The 16,640-nt window shown below is 42.7% G+C and overlaps 1 protein-coding gene across 2 annotated transcripts in view; it reads right to left on the reverse strand.

Moving 5' to 3' along the window:
* Nucleotides 1–7,865: 7,865 nt before the first annotated feature.
* KBTBD12 (kelch repeat and BTB domain containing 12) overlaps nucleotides 7,866–16,640 on the reverse strand; it is a 32,850-nt gene continuing 24,075 nt past the window's right edge. For both annotated transcript variants that reach the window (XM_015875229.2, XM_015875230.2), the window contains exon 6: nucleotides 7,866–12,082. In XM_015875229.2, the coding sequence (XP_015730715.1) occupies nucleotides 11,913–12,082 (170 nt within the window). In that variant the 3' untranslated portion in view covers nucleotides 7,866–11,912. The remainder of the gene's footprint in view (nucleotides 12,083–16,640) is intronic.

Consider the following 16,640-nt stretch of genomic DNA (forward strand, 5'->3'; position numbering starts at 1 on the left):
GTCGGCTGCTTTGTGTCATCAGCTGTCACTCTGCAGAACAGAAGAGTAAAAGAAACTGAAGATACAGTTGTTGGGGAATTATTTTGGTGACGCCGTTTGAGACACAGGGTCAAGTTTCAGCTTACAGTGACTCCCTGACTTCAGTTTATCTTGGAATCTATTTTGGAAGCCAGTCACACTTTGAGTGACAAAACTGGCATTTGTAAAACTAGAGCTGATTTTCACAGTTTTGGAGTAGTAACAACTGCTATAAGAGGGCTCAGTTTAGTACGGCAACGGCTGGTACAACTGGAATGACAATGATGTGGCTGGCATATAATTAATAAACAGCTCCTTGGAAGAAAAGCGGTATCTGAGAAGCAGGTATAGATATTAAACAACTTATTTTCATACCAAGATTTCTTTGAACCAAATCAGTTCCTTTATTGTAACCAAAGTAATCCTGCTTGGAAATAGAGTAATTTAGGGCCATTAAAATCATTAATATTCACTTAGTGGCTTTAAATTTTCTTAGCCAGTGTGTTCCACTGTTTCAAACTGTGCAAATCTTCAGCATTTGCTGCAAAATTATATATCTCAACATACCTCTATTACATTAGTACAAAATTGACATTACTGCTTTTGAAATGTCTACCCTCTGTAGTTACTGACTATGGATGCTGGACCCAGTTGTGCAGAATTGTACCCTGATGCAGACAACAAAGGCTGTATGATTGCTTCAACAGTGAGAGGTAAAAAGCAGAAAATAGGAGTGGAGGGTAGAGGTGAAAAAAGGAGCTCAGATGAATTTCTCACTGCATCCAAATAGTTCAGTTCAGTTGTAGCAGCTTTTCTAACAGAAACTGTCCACAACCTGTTGGAAGAGGTCAAATTCTTCACATCTGTGACATACTCACTCTCTGTTCCCACTTTGCCACTTGTTATCTGTGTGACAAAACTTTCACATTGAATTGAATAAGGGCCTTTTTTTACCAAGGAAACTAAAAGAAATTCTCCTAAGTTGTTGTTACATCATGTCCTGGGATCTCTGGAGAGAAACGAAATCTGTTTCTACACTTGTTTGTGTGTACACAAACACATACAGGGACATGCACCTTGCAGAATGGAACTAGTTAATAGATGCAGCATTGGGCTGCATATACCAATAGAGCTTTGTGTGCGGGTCTATCTAACAGCCATATTCATATGCAGGCTCTGATACTTGATGTACAAACCAGTAGTAGTCTATTTAACCACAAGGTGGAAGAACCGCTTTACTTATAATGCCACCTCAGCGTGTGTGAAGTGCAGAAAACTCTGCTGGCAAGTTTTATTATCATTATTATTAGTTATATGGCATCAGTGGGACCATTGAGGACCAGAAATGCACATGCAGAATGTTATATAAATGTGGCAATCCTGCCAGGAGCTTCCTAATGGAGCTTCCTATTGCTGCACAGAGAACTTGGGTCTGTGATACTTGAGGTGATCACTGTGAGATGTTTCTCTGCGTAATCCATTTGTGCCACTGGAGACCAGTTCTGTGATAAGGTGTTGAGAACCACATTTCCAGTTAAGTATCACGGAGTGATATTTTCTTTCATAAACTTCACATTGTGCTTTATTGCACGGCAATGAAAAACGCTGAGCGAACAGGTCTTTCTGCTTGATTGAAGCAAAGAAATTAGTTAATTTGTCTTTTTTTTTTTTTTTCCTATCCAATAAAATCCTCTGCTTCTTTAATAAAAGGACCATAAAAATGTAAATTCCCCCTAGGTCTACAGACTTCTAGCTGAGGACATGCATTTTAAAAGATGAACCCTGCATTTTCTGTAAGGGATGCAATTCAGATTCTTTCCTAAATATAGAAGGTTAAGAAATACAAAGTCAGATCCTGATTTTGAAGTTTACAGAATTGTGTTTATCTGCCAAAACAAACAAATAAATAAATAAATCCAATTTAGATATCTAAACTCAGATACCAAAATCACTGTTTAAATAGAATTGCCCTAGATACATCAAAAGAAGTAAACTTAGCTTCCCTGTCAGACATAACCCTGATACTGCAGTGCACAAAAGGATTTCTAACATCATTACCAGGACATGAGAAGGTAACTGCATGTCTTTGTGCTGCTTTGCATGACATCTTTTGGATCCTGAACTCCTGTTGTGACTCACATCCCTATTTCTCCAACTTGTTCACCCAAGCGGCCCTAGAACATCACTCTGCTCCCTGCATTCATGGCAGTGCTTCATCTAGAACACTTTATATTAGCTGAAAACGGAGCTGTTGGATTTGGTATACAATGAATAAGGTTTGACTTGATTTTCATTGTATTTTGTTCAATCTCTGAGAAGCACTTAGCAATTAAAAACAGCATTCTATTTCCAGTTCTTCCATTTAGAAAAGTTACGGTAACATTTTTATTATGCTTGCTTATCTCCATTATGTACCACTGGTTGGCAAGCAACTGCAGGCATTAGGTAGTAGAGCTAGGTGTCTCTGTAGGTTCTTCTAATAGCTTTCTTTCATAGAATCATCATAGAATCATTGAATCCTTTGAGTTGGAAGGGATACCTAAAGGGTCTGACCCCCTGCAATGAACAGGGACACCCACAGCTCTGCCAGGTGCTCAGAGCCATCCAGCCTGACCTTGGGCGCTGGCATCCACCACCTCCCTGGGCAGCCTGTGCCAGTGCCTCACTCAGCCTTAACTGTAAAAAACTTCTTCCTTATATGCAATTTAAATCTCCTCTCTTTTAGTTTCAAACCATTTCCCGTTGTCCTGTTGACCTTTCCTGGTACCACAGAAGTATTCACTGTCATTAACGCAGTGACCTTGAACTTCTACATTCTGGCTGTGAGCATTCCCCAGGCAGCAATATTACCAGTGGTCTTACAGTTCAATTTTGTCTCAATTTACAGAGTCAGAGAATGGCCTGGGTTGAAAAAGACCACCTTGACTTCCATCATGTTTGTTGTAGGATTTGTTAAAAATGCCCCACAAGAACCCATTGTAGGGCAGGTGGGTGTTGTGGATGGTTCAGCAGTGGGTTCAGTGTCATTCCCAGGAGCTTCTTCCTCTAGACCTGAAGCACCTGTATTTCTCAGTAAAACAACATTGGCATTCAGCAGCTGGGTAGTTTCAGCTTCTCAATCACATCTACAAAGTGTCTTCTTGAAACCATCTTTCCTTTTAAAAGTTGCAGTTTGGATGCAGACAAAATCAATTACTCTCTACATATCACTTTGTCTAATTGCCTTTTGATCACTGTTTTCCTTGATCCCAGAGAAGGCTTTTAGAAGTGCTAACGGCATTGGTTTGATCCTGCTCTTATTACAATCACAGGCCCAGAATCCTGCTGGATCACATCCTCTGAGTGGATCTCATCCCAGAGGATCTCCTAATGCACTTTATAAAATGCATCCAATAATCCAATAACAACAGAAATATGATTTAAATACACAGTGCACAGGCGGTTCCAAAAAAGCTAGCTGCAGCTTCCCTTCACATCTGTGCTTATAAGGATTTGCTTTCCTTATAAAAATAATGTGCGTCTTTATCAAGCTCTATCTAGCTCAGCTGAGAAAATATGGAGGTAAGTATGAGCTGATCTTGCAATCTCACAGTAATACAAGCACATTAAATTCCTCCTTAAACACAAGTGAGCGGGACAGTGGCCAACTGCAAAGAGCACAGAGCTAACACACCGTGCCTGGTGGTTTGTAGGTTTTACTGAGCATTGCTGTTACAATGACTTACCTGAAATAAGGAACAAATAAATCAGATTAAAGATTGAGCTGCCCAGGACAGCAGCATTAGCACAGAAAATTTCCTGGCAGGATCACTATTATTTTGTATATCAGACGACTGCTCCATGCTGCAGTGCTGAGCAGGGGTGGAGTCTTAATCCTTTGTGAAATGTATTTGAACAAAAACCTTTCAGAAGGTTTTGTCATCTACAAACACTTGAAAAAGAGTGAACCTCTTATCCCATGGTTTTGTTCATGTGCTGTTTGGCCTCTTTGTATGAGAGCACGAGGCATCGAGCAGCAAGCTATTAATGTCTGAGTCATGACAAGGCTCCGCAGCAATTATCAATCTTTGATTGTACAATCTTTGACTATTCCTTCTCTTAAAGCACTCCGAAGAGCAGACTTTACAGTGGGAGAGTTTCAGGGCTGAGGTGCACGTTGATGCACCCAGACATGGTTTGATATGTGAATTTTCAAGTGGCTGCACTGGCACCATCAGCTGCTGCACCACACCCCCATTAGCAGGCCTTTGTTTCTTTCTCTGCGCCTCTTTGTGCTGTGCCAGTATACACGATTCTGTGGCTTTATGGCAACACGGATGATGAAACAATCTGGCTGCAAAAGGCTTTTTTCAAGTTCTGCAGCTGAGTTACAGACTTAGGTTCTTTCATCTGCACTCTGGAGTTCCGATTGCACTGTGTGTGGGTCTGGCTTAGGTACATCCATTCCACTGTAAGTCATATCTCACAACTTGCAGTAATTCTCACGCAAACATTTCAAACTAGAGGGCAAAAACCAAGTTATATCAATGGGAATTCTGCCATTAATTCCGGGAGATAATAATTTGTCCTTAAAACATGAATACTGAGGAGTGCTGCAAGGAAGAAGAAAGTTAAGGATCCTTTAACCTCTGCATACTCTGAATGTAAGCTAGAGTTCTGTGATTCTGTGAAGTCAAACACCTTACCCCAGAGAGAGCTTACAGAGATACCACTCTGTATATTTAGCCCATCATTCTGTAGGAATTCAGAAAAATACAGATAAATGATAGACACTGAAATACCTGATAAAACATTTGAGACTCCGATTAAATATGAGCTTTCTCCTCTTGGGATTTGAACCTGACCTTAAATAAAGAACTTCTTTTGTTTTCAATGGGCTATTGCTGCAGTGAATTAACCAGGAGTAAGGGCAAAATGAAGAATGAATGGAGCAGACCCATCTCAAATGGTTTTAGATATGATGCTGGTTTGGGAGCTCCTTCCATTTGACTTACCGTAAATCTTTGTGCTCTCTCTCCCTGTTTGGGGTGTAGATAACACTAATGCAAAATTCATTTGACTGATATCTTTAACATTGCTAATGGGAATCATCTGGAGAAGAGAGCATGAAAATCACAGGCTATTTAATCCATGACCTTGTTATTCAGGCTCCCAGCAGGGAGGCCAGCCATGACAGTGGGGCTTTTTCTGTTGATTTTTTAGTATGTCAACCTTTCCACTAGCTGTGAGATTGCCATATAGTCACACACTGAGCAGTGGTCAGAGACAGCCATTTACATGGAGCAACTCCTGGCCTGAACAGTGTTTGACCTGAAAGGCATAGGTCCCCATCACCAGGCTGTTGCATCTCACCTTGTGCTTTGTTTCCTTTCCATCCTCACCAGAAGGGTGAAATCTTAGCCCTTAGTGATATTTTTAGGTAGACCTTAGGTCTGAGTATTACAACCTGTGTAATGTGAGAGGGAAGCATCTGCCCTATTTTATATTTTTATTCATGGAACTCTTTCTGAACCGGTTCTTTTCAGATTGCCAATTAGCTGCTATAAACAGGCTTCCAGCCTAAAAGAAAACAGGAGACCTGGGTAGTTTTCTGATCAGTCCCATCATAGAATCATCCTGCAACCGAACTGCATTTATTTATTATGTTGTTTTGTTGGGGCTTTTTAACTGTAGAGAAATGCCACTGCATCTCCCTGCCTCAGTTACAAATGATCTCTACCCTGCAAAACTTCTTAACCTGAAAGATTTTTGGACTCTCAGGTGTCATGTATTATAAATTACCTGTCAGTTCAGCTAAGAGTATTTGCTCAGGCACACTGTGGGGAAGGTAACATAATTCCTGCCACAAATTCAGCAAGTCAGCAAGTAGATGTCACATTGTTTACACTTCAGCAATATCCTAGAGCCCACTTATGCATATTCCATAAGCAATTTCTTGGATGGAACAGTGCCTTTTAGCGGCCAGTTAAATGCATTACAGATTGGTTATGGAAACCCCCAGAGGCTCAGAGCAGCTGCTTTCCTATCAATTCAGGTAATTCAGGTCTCAGTTACCCAGTAAATCTGCTACACTTCTTTAAACCACCTTCTATTGGCTTGAGAGCAGTCATATCTATCTAAACAGCATAATTTATTAAATCAAGTCTGCTTTGAGAAACATACACTCCTTCTTTAATTACTACTGTTTAAACTCAGCCTCAATTAGCGACCTTGCAATCTGATGAGATTATAGTGATTGGTATCCCTCACTGTTTTCCTGGGAAGGGGTGAATGAAATATCACAGTGAGCTGCAGACACATTGTCTCTCCTTTCCCAGGAGGGCTAAAGCTCTGAATGCTGTCCCCAGCTAAAACCAGAGGGATAGCAGAAGTGCACCAATATTATTATTCTACCACTGTATAACATTTTGTCATCTCTAGATCTCAGCATAACAGCACAGCCATCACCTCCTCTAAAATCAGGGCAGACCCAGAGAGTGAGTGGACAATGGGGATGAGGGGATGAGGATTAGAAAAGGAGGGATTTAGTTTAGATATTACGAAGAAATTTTTACTCAGAGGGCAGTGAAGCACTTGCATGGCTGCCCAGAGAGCTGTGGGTGTGCTCTGGAGGTGCGCAAGGCCAGGTTGGATGGAGCCCTGGGCAGCCTGAGCTGGTGGGTGGCAGCCAGCCCACAGCAGGGGGTTGGAACTGGGTGATCTTTAAGGTCCCCTCCAGCCTAAACCATTCCGTGATGTGCATTAGTGCACTGCTGTAAACATTTCACATGGATGAACCTAGATGATGCCCAAGGCTAGGAACAGAGCCCAGAGGCAGGGATTTTGGATCTGTGCTCTAGTTATGAGCCAGCACCTCCCTGCACTCCTCTCCTCCTGCTTCTGGGAAGCCTGAGAGCTCACTGAATGGATATCAGAGCTGGCTTATGTTGGCATTTTGCAGTTGTTTCAGCCACTTTCTAAAGAAATGAGTCAGGGATTTGTCTATGTGGGAAGCGGTTTCCTCTCACATTACCTTATGTATGGATGAAGTACGTTTCCTCTGCTATGAGGTTGCTGACTGGGAAAATAAAGTAGTGCGGCTGACTGTCATTTTAGTGGCTGTACTTGGATCCCATTATGAAAAGCCCCCAGCCCCAGGAGGCCAGTTTGGATAACGCATTTCATAGAAAAGCTGGTGACGTCACTCACATTCTTGTAAAGAATGACTAGGAAAGGACAGAGTGTTGAGGACGTGAGCTATAATGCAATAATGAAGATGCCTCCCTCTGTGCTTCAGACAGTTTTTATAGCAACTAGTGTTCAAGAATCAGAGAGAACGATGATGGCTTGTGCCTGCAATCATTACACCTATGGCACGCGCAGCATGCAGGGCATTTAATGTCAAACTAAGCAGCATTGTGCTGCGAGACAGCAGCAAACAGAACAGGGGTCACCTGCCTGCCCAGATGAGCTGCTGCAAAGAAAGTAGATTGTGTTTGCAATGAGTCTGAGCCACAGAACTTGTGTTGGAGGCTTGCTTTGGTTTTCCATCTTCAGAGTCGTCTTTTTTCCTGGAGTAATGGGCTCCTGAGGAGCCTGGCAAACACCCCAAGAGATCATGACCGTCTTCTGGAAGGCAAAGGGGAAAAGAAGGAGTAGATGTGCTGAGGCAGGAGCAGGGAAGGTAAAGGGAAACAGAACAGACCTGCACAAAACCTTCAGGAGGATTCTAAATGGATTACAGCCAGCAAAAGATTTGGAGAAGGAAGAAGACATGGGCCAGGACTAAAAGATTTCCCCAGCCATTCCTTAGCTTGGCAAGGAATTCCAGCTTCTTTTTCATTTGGGGACTGGAATAGTTCCACGTATTTAAAGAACAGCACTTTATTTGAAGTATTTTGATGAGCTGTACAGAAGACAGGTTGCCAGGTAAGTGTTAAAAAGGGATTCTGCTGCTGTCAGTAAAGAACTTCCAAAAATAAAGTTATACATTTGTATAGAAAACGCATACAGGTATACATCATGGAACACCTAAAGACATTTTTGTTTGAAGGTAATTACGTCTGACAAAGCAGCACAGCTTAGCACCGTGCTGACTCTCTGCTCCAGCAGCACAAACTCATAACCCAGCATGGCCTTTGCCATGGCTGCAGTCAGGGGTTGTTATTAAATCTTTCCATCAGATACCCAGGCAGAGCAGTAAGCACATGGAAAAGAAGGAAATGTACTTCTGTATAGGCTCTACGTATATTTTCTCCATTTCTCAGTATTTCCTTTGCTTTCAACCTCGACATGTCAAATGATTGCAAATTGCAAACGTACCAGTTCCAGCTGAGCACAACTGGGGGCGAAATAGCTTTTCTTTGAAGCTACAGCTACAGTCCACTTGAAAAGCTGTAGGGAGAGCCACAGAAACATGCAAAGAGCAGCTGAAATTCTGACCTGGGGATTCAAAGCATTATGATTCATGAAACGAATTTTCAGAGGAGCTCCATAATCCATTAGGAGATCAGCCTATGAAAGAGACCTCATTGCTACAGCTAAGATAGCAATCACTAGTAAATCCATATTAAAAGAACACCACTGACTTCCAGATTGGCAGAAAAACAATACAGACCTGAATAAATATACTTTACAATTTTTTACATTTATATGCATCATTGTAACATTTGCTTTCATTGCTTTTTGGGTGATCAAGAATCTCAATAGGCATTTAGAGTAGAGGAAAAATGTAAGATTAAGATCCAGGGCATAATCTTTTTACATCTTGAATTCTCCCTGGGAAGTGATGGGAGCATCATTGCACCCACCTTGGCTCCTCTGTGCACAACATTCTGGGAGCAGCTCTAAGCTTCATTGATGGTGCCTCAGTCTGCAGCCTGGAACACACCTGGGAGTGCAGTAACCAACAGCTTTGTAAGCAATGAGGTAATTTTCTGCCAGCAAGATGAAGCATCCTGAATGGCAGAATACAGCTGGAACACAATCCAGAATGCATTTCAGTGTTGCACATAAGAAATGGTGCATGTGTTTGTTTGCACAGGCAGTGACTGAGCCACAAGCCATCACAGCAGTGGCATGTGAGAATGCATAGTCAGGTGCCTGAGGGTTCACATGTGTAGGCAGCTCTTGTGACCTCATGGGTGAAAACAGAGATCAGAGACTCACAGGGATCCTTATGAAATCAGCTATGCACTGGCAATCCCAAAATAAAACACTAATGGGAGAGCTTCAATTCGCTTTTCATAGCTTTCCATTTTTTTTCTTTACTCCCCATGCATGTGACCAGTAACCTCTCCAATATTTTTTTTATTCATAGTTGGCAACTAGTGATGTACTTCAGTGTTTCAAGTGAAACTGAAGCGCATGTCTTTGCTTAATAATCCCCCCATTCATTCCCACAGCCCATAGCTTGCCAGCACTGCTTTGTTCACATTTTAGAATTATGGATGATGTCAAGGCAGCCTTGATTAAAGGCTCAGCTAACTGCTGTTCAGCCAGAAAGTGGCTGAAGTAAACTATTATTTCAGTGAAGCACGCAAGCTTGAAGAATGCATATTCTGTAATATTCCTGCATTAGGATTCGCAGTAGAAGAAATTAAGGCTCTTAAGGGCTTTCCCGGGAATGTGAGATTACCCACAAACGTATCAGACATGCAACATTCACATACTCTTGGAAGGATTTGGGCTCATATTGGTACCTCTCAATAAACATGCTTTCAGTTCCTTCCTTCCTTCCTTCCCTCAAGCTTTCCTTTCCAACTCAGAAACTGTAGTCGCCCCGGGGGCAAACAATGAACTAAGTGGGGTCCACACAATGTTTTCAAGTTGGAATCTAAATTGGTCTGACTGTTCTTCTGTTCTAGATATTTAAAGAAGAAAATAACTCCCTGCTGGATATATAGTGCTGGTCTGTTGGACAGAAACTGAAAGACATGGAGTTGTCAATAGCCAGACCAGGCAGGCAGAAGAAAAGCAACACTCTATGCATGCAAGGGCAAGTGGTTTCCAGTGGTGCAGGAAGAAAACCAGGAAAGGCAGTAGTGTATCTGTAGACACTGTAGGAGAATTTAGAGTAATCACAAGGAAACACTCAGCAGTTTGGCTGCTCCTCAAGCATTGCTTCCTGCTGGCTTGAGAGCTCTGCAGAGAATCGTTGCCTATACTTCACAGGAATAACTAGAGTTTAAAAAAATTTCCCATATTGCATGCTTAGTCGGAAAATAGTCTATTGCTTTTGTTTAAAAACATACTTCAACAGATTCTTTTTTTGCCCCCTTATTCTTACATCTGCAACAGTGTTTTGTGACCAGAGTGGTTGAGACTGGCTTGTCAAAACTCTCCTCTGGACAGGTAACAACCCACTTCAACAAAGAAAACAGCGTCTGGATGGCATGGAACTGCAACAAACACCAATGCCTGTGTTTAGGGTGACACACTCATTCTGCCCAGGAAACAAAGGGAGAGATCAGTTTTTTGGCTCACCATTTACTTCTTTTCTGCATGTTTTCCTCAGTTCCTGTCACCAACTCCCTGATTATCTGAGCAGTCCTCAGCATGTGATAACAGTTATCAGGTAAACTCCAGTGACCTTCCTGCTAATTGTTTTTATATGACAGATTAATATTCCCGTTGGATATCTTAAACAGATCATGAATCAGAAAAGTTGGGACTAGGGAAAGGCTTTTGGGTCATCTTCTCTATAGTTCATTGCTCTTACAGTGTTTGCCTCTGACATTCACTGTCTGTTGCACCATACAGTCATTTGCAGTTTTGGCCCCAGAACACAAAAGAAATTCCCAGTTCTCCTGTCCACACTGCCCAGGCAATCACTCACATGTATTCTGTGATGTAGACACCAGGGGATGATGAATAGTTATTGGTAGCTCAGATGGGACAGCTGTACTAGTAACAATTTACTGTCTTTCTAACCCACTGCCTTCAAGCCCTAGAAAGGCTAGCATTCCCTTCAGAAATTACTCTTCCCTGTGCTTATAGCCAATTCCACTGGTACAGAATTTACCTTATGTTATTTCATTAGAGCTACTTCTACAAAACTACCTACTTTACATAAACTCTAAATGCCCGGTGGTTTTATCCTTTCTCCATAGATGCAGAGCTAACAGTGTTGGTCATTTATTTTAATCTACATCCTCTTCTCCATCTGACCACACAAGTTTCTGCCTCATGACAGGTAGGATCTATATGACAATTTAAGCTTATTCTCATCTTTGGTGCAGGATTACAAAAGGAAGGCTCACATGTGACTGGCTGCCAGAAAACCAGTTTTCTACCAGCACAGCCTCAGCTCTGCTGCCAAAGAAGGGATGCCCTGACTGTGGGTTAGATAATGTTTGCAGTAGCTAGTGTACTTGGCTAATGAGCCTTGGCTAATGCTTTATTTTTGTTTAAGCAAACAAATGCTCATCTCCGTCTTCCCTCTGCTTCTGCATCAGCCAATTAGTCTGTCGCCTTGGTACAGCCAAACCGACTTCAGATATTTCTTAGCTCCCTCAGTAGAACAGTAAAGGAGGGTTTCTCCTGGCTAAAGCTTTCCTTCAAACATAGCGCTCTGCTGCAAGGCAAGCCCCAGGCTGCCTCCATGCCTAAGGCACAGGCCCCAGAAGCACACCTAGGAAGCACCACCAGACTGCAGCTCGAACAGCCAAGTGACAGACTAAGAGACAAGGCTGGCAAACTCAGCTTTCAATCACAGAAGTCCAGAGTACTGGTGCCAGCAAATTAAGCATCATCTGAGAAGCACATTTTGAAGGCAATTCCGTGCTTAAGCTTGCTGTACAATGGCGCCTAGCCAATGGAGAGAATGGAGCCACTGGCTCCACCCAGAGCCAATGCAGCATTTGTCTCTCCAAATTCTTCTCTTTCTGCAGAATTTGGAAGCAGACACTGAACATCTATTGGTCCACTAAATCAGGAGGAGGAGGGATAAGATCCCGTGGGTTCAGCCTAGCAACAAGGCAAACATCATAGCTGTCGTGCATGAGGACATTGACGGCCACCACGTTCCACTGGTTCTCCCATGTATCTAACTCGAGGATCTCTTTGGTGATGACCTCGTGACGAGCTGAAAAGCAGAAGCAACAGCAGGAATCAGAACTGCAGCCAAACAGGATTAAAGAGGTTTGCAAAAGTATCATTACTGTTCTCTATAGGGTGGCAATGAAAGGGTTCTTTGTGGTACCAACAGCCACACAGTCTGAGGAGCATGCAAGGTTGTCATAGAATCATTAAGGTTGGAATAGACCTCTAAAATCATCTAGTCCAACCGTCCATCTACCACCAATACTGCCCACTGAACTATGTCCCTAAGTAATACATCTCCACAGTTCTGGAACACCTCCAGCATCCAGTGACTCCACCACCTCCCTGGGCAGCCTGTGCCAGTGCATCTCCATTCTAGAAGTTCTTCCTAATGTCCAACCTGAATGTCCCCTGGCACAAGCTGAGGCCACACCTTCTTCGTCCTATCAAAATCAGCGTCAGTATATAGCAAACAAGTTGGTGTAGATGGAAATCTATACAGGCTATTCACTATTCATCCTCTGAACAGCAGATAGAAACTTAAGGTTCCCCACCTTGCTAGAAGCATGCAGATAGCACTTCATTATGCAATCAAGCATCAAACACTCACTTAAAGACGTAGTGTTATTGTTAATGACATGCCTACATGCCCTGCATCATCTTTGCTTTGCCAATAAAGCACAGCCAATATTGAGGCAAGCAGCATTATACTAACAAAAGTAACAAAAGCATCACCATGCAGCAGAGAAACAGACCGCAGATGCCCCCAGAGGACAGCATCCTCACGGGCTACAGCCCCCTCGATGGTGTTACTGTGGTTGAAATTCTGAACAAACAATAAACTTGATGGCTCATGGCACTCAAGTGGTACATGAAGTACAGGGGAATAGGTAGGAAGGCAGCAACCTTCCACAGGGTAAGGCAGCAAACCTCAAAGACACTCCATAGCACATGAATAGAAAGCACAACCAAACCCCTAAGCAAATGGCACGTGCCAGTACCAAAGAGTTCATGTGTGTCCATTTGACCCTGTGACAGGGAGCAGGTTTTTCCTAAGACACAACTATGAAGACAAACAGACCTGTGCTATGACATGGGAGGCTCCAGTCCCTGGATTTATTATTAGATCATCTCCTCTATGCAATAAATTTGTACGCCTGGATTTTCTTTGGCATGTATCATGACAAAAATGAAACAGCTGGAGGAAAGAAATCAAACAGTGGAAATGTCTAAAACCTTTGGTGGGTGATTGTGACACTACAGAGGAAATCATAATTAAAACATCAAAAGCAAACTCAGCAGCCCTTCCTTGCAAGCCTCGCTGTGTTTTTTCCTGACCCTGGCAACCCACAACCTTTAGTGTCCCTTGTTTCCCTTCTTTGTGGGATAATGTGGCTGGTTTTGTTCCCCTCCACAAATTCTGCTTTCCAGCATGTAGACTGTTAGCTTGCTCTTAACCCTTGGGAGATAAAAAGGTTACAGTGCTGGAATAAAGGAAGCAATCACTTCTCCAGTCTTGTCTTGTTTCGTATGAAAGGAAGCAGCACCCTTTGGGAAGAAAGTTCATGTGAGGAAAAGCACTGCTCACAGTATCATTATGCTTCAAAATGTGACACACACCCTTTCTTTTTTAGATGAGAAATGGGTTAAAACACCTCAACTTTGACCCCTTTCCTCCCCCCTCTCACACTCCTTTTGTATGGACAGAGGAAAGATAACATTTGTCATCGATTCTGGAAGTTGGTCACCTTTGATTCCAGAATGTATTGTTGGATTTGAGTTGTAATCTCAATAAACTGCTTAAAATTTACCCAGGTACAAAGAATCTCACATTCCGCCTCATCTGTTTATCTTATTTTTTCTGTTTGCTTTTAAGGCAATAGCTTTGCAGTCAATTTTACAAAAAGAAATAGGTTGTACTACATGAATTACCCTTTTAAAGAGCCACCCCACAATTCCCTGTCACACGTAGCACCATTCTGCATCACATACCAGGCAGCTGCCTTACCTAAGGAAGGGATTTCACTCCCAAGTGCTTCCAAGCTTTTCTTTCTATGAAATGAGGCTGTATTTTTCTGCACATTATTGTTTAATCACAAGAAGGCAAAGGGCGGTATAAGAACCTTCTTTTGCAGTTATGCATTTCAACATTAAACTCTTCTATATTAGAACCATACAGGTAGTACAAACATAACCCTAATGCTTTCAAAAAAGCAAAACAGCACTTACAGCAATATGGCTTTTTCTTATTTGGGAGAGGAAAAGGTTATTTACTCTCTACAAAGGATATATATATTTTTAATTTTGGTATGGCCTGACTCACGTCATTTGAATAAGGATAGGCCGTAAATCAAGATGGACCATACTCAGATAGACCCACGCTATGACTGCAGGCAATGTTATAAATATTTGATCTGCCTTTTGTGTTTTGTTTTTTTCTTTTTTATTTAATTGCTCGTTATAAGAGCCTGCTGACATCAACCATTCCACGAACATTCATTTTATGGAGAAAACTTAAGGAAATACTGAGAACATGTTCTATAATGTGTGGTGCTTCTGTACATGTCAATGCAGGGCACAAATAACCAAACTAGCTTTGGACAAGCACATCTGCATCCTAGCCATGGCATAGCCATTGCTGTATGGCCAACAGTACCACAGGAAGTTTACTCAAAGCAGGATCAGGTACCTCAGCACAGAACCACGCTGTGTAAAAGGGGTTTATCATAGAATCACAGAATCACCAAGGCTGGAAAAGACCTTCGCAATCAACCCACCCCCACCATGCCCACTGACCACGTCCCTCAGTGCCACATCTCCATGATTCTTGAGCACCTCCAGGGATGGTACCTTCACCACTCCCTAGGCAGCCTGTGCCACTGCATCGCCACTCCTTGAGAAGAAATTCTTCCTAATATCCAGCCTGAAGTCACATCTGCCTTTGTCCATAAGATCTGCCCTGGGACATCCTCACCCAGATTGCTTTCCTGAGCTCCTGCTGATGTCAGTCCTGGCACTCCTCAGATTGTCTGAGAACTTTTTCTTTTCCCATCAGCACAGTTCTCTAACATGCTTTATCTTCCCTATCCATAAATTGATTTATAAAAAAAAGCCATCAAACCTCTAGTGGTTGAACTGTTAACTAGCTGCTTTGCTCTTTCCATGGAAAAAACACTTGAACATCCCAAGTTGCCTGCCAGTCCCCAAAGCCACATACTCAGGGTGCTCTTCCCAAAGATTCCCAGGTCCTCATCACCCAGCAGCCACTCTAGAGCTGCCCTGAAGCAGCTCGGCCTCCAGTGCTAGTTCCTAACTGGTTTTGCATGCCATTATCTGCACCAGAGAGCAGACGGTGATTTTAAACATGTGGGATTAGCCTCTGCCACTTATCTTCCTCGCCACTAATAGCTGCTTTCATAATTACATGATGTAGAGTTAGGTGACTTGGGAATTCACATTTGTGTCACAATGGGAAGAAAGTGCATTTAGATCATTATCTCCAGATGTACTGGTTCCTGATGTGCAGAAGGAAAAAGACTAAGTTCATCCAGTCTGTGGCCTCCAATCCCATCTGAGCCTGTGAGCTGCCCCCAACTCCACCAGCCTCACTCGCACCCGCGGGGGTCACACACATCCATCATCTGTGCCTGTGGGCAGAAGCAGGCAGAGAATACACAGGAGAGGGAACTTGGCTCGGCTGTTGAACATGCTGGCCAGCCTTCAGGATGCCGAGTTCCAAGGCAGCATTCCCCACCAGACACAGAGAAAGCTGAATTTACAGCTATGGCAGCTCACTGTTTTCCGAGCACCTGCAAGGAGTAAGGTAAGCTGCTCACTTTCGTAGACAAGGCTTCTATCCACTTGCTCTGCTGTTTAATTCTTCAGGACCCTAACTGTGATCCACCCATTCCCTCACAAACGAGTATCTATTAAAATTAAAATAAAAGAAAGAATGGCCGACAGGAAGGAGCTTCTGGTTCAGTTATTTCAACTGATTTTCTTGGGACTGATCCAGCAGCTTCAGCTTTTGAACTCTTTCCAGTTATCTATTGTTTGTAGGCCAGGCCTCCTCCAGCCTACGGGCACAGACGCTGCTGGTGCTGAGGGCAAGATGGTGGGTCACAGCAGAGCAGGATCAGTGCTCCTGGAGTCAATGCACCATTCATGGGAATAAAAGCTGGGAGATCAGAATAAGAATTACTGACCTCCGACCATATTAAGATACTGTTTCTAAATGCTTTGTGATGGGCTAATGCATTATTAATTGGTGATATAAAGCATGTTTAGACTGTATGCATGACAGACAGTTATGAACACAATGGAAGATGTCATACATGGCTGTAAGCCATGTTTCTAAACAACCTATTGACCTCTTTAGCAATTAATTAAGATGCATTAAAATGTCAATTAATCATTTATTAACCCTTTATAAGCTATAAATGAGCCTTTGCAAGGAGCACGACCAAATTACTAATACAGACAGGCAGTGGGTTGAATTTAGATCTGAAACAAGCAGGTGCTGCTCACCAGCAATTCTCTGACCTGTACTGGCCTTATTTACCACAGTGAGATTCCAGCTAATGAGCGCAGGGCTGGAAGGA

Source organism: Coturnix japonica, chromosome 12 (assembly GCF_001577835.2).
Source record: "Coturnix japonica isolate 7356 chromosome 12, Coturnix japonica 2.1, whole genome shotgun sequence".
Lineage (NCBI taxonomy): Eukaryota > Metazoa > Chordata > Aves > Galliformes > Phasianidae > Coturnix > Coturnix japonica.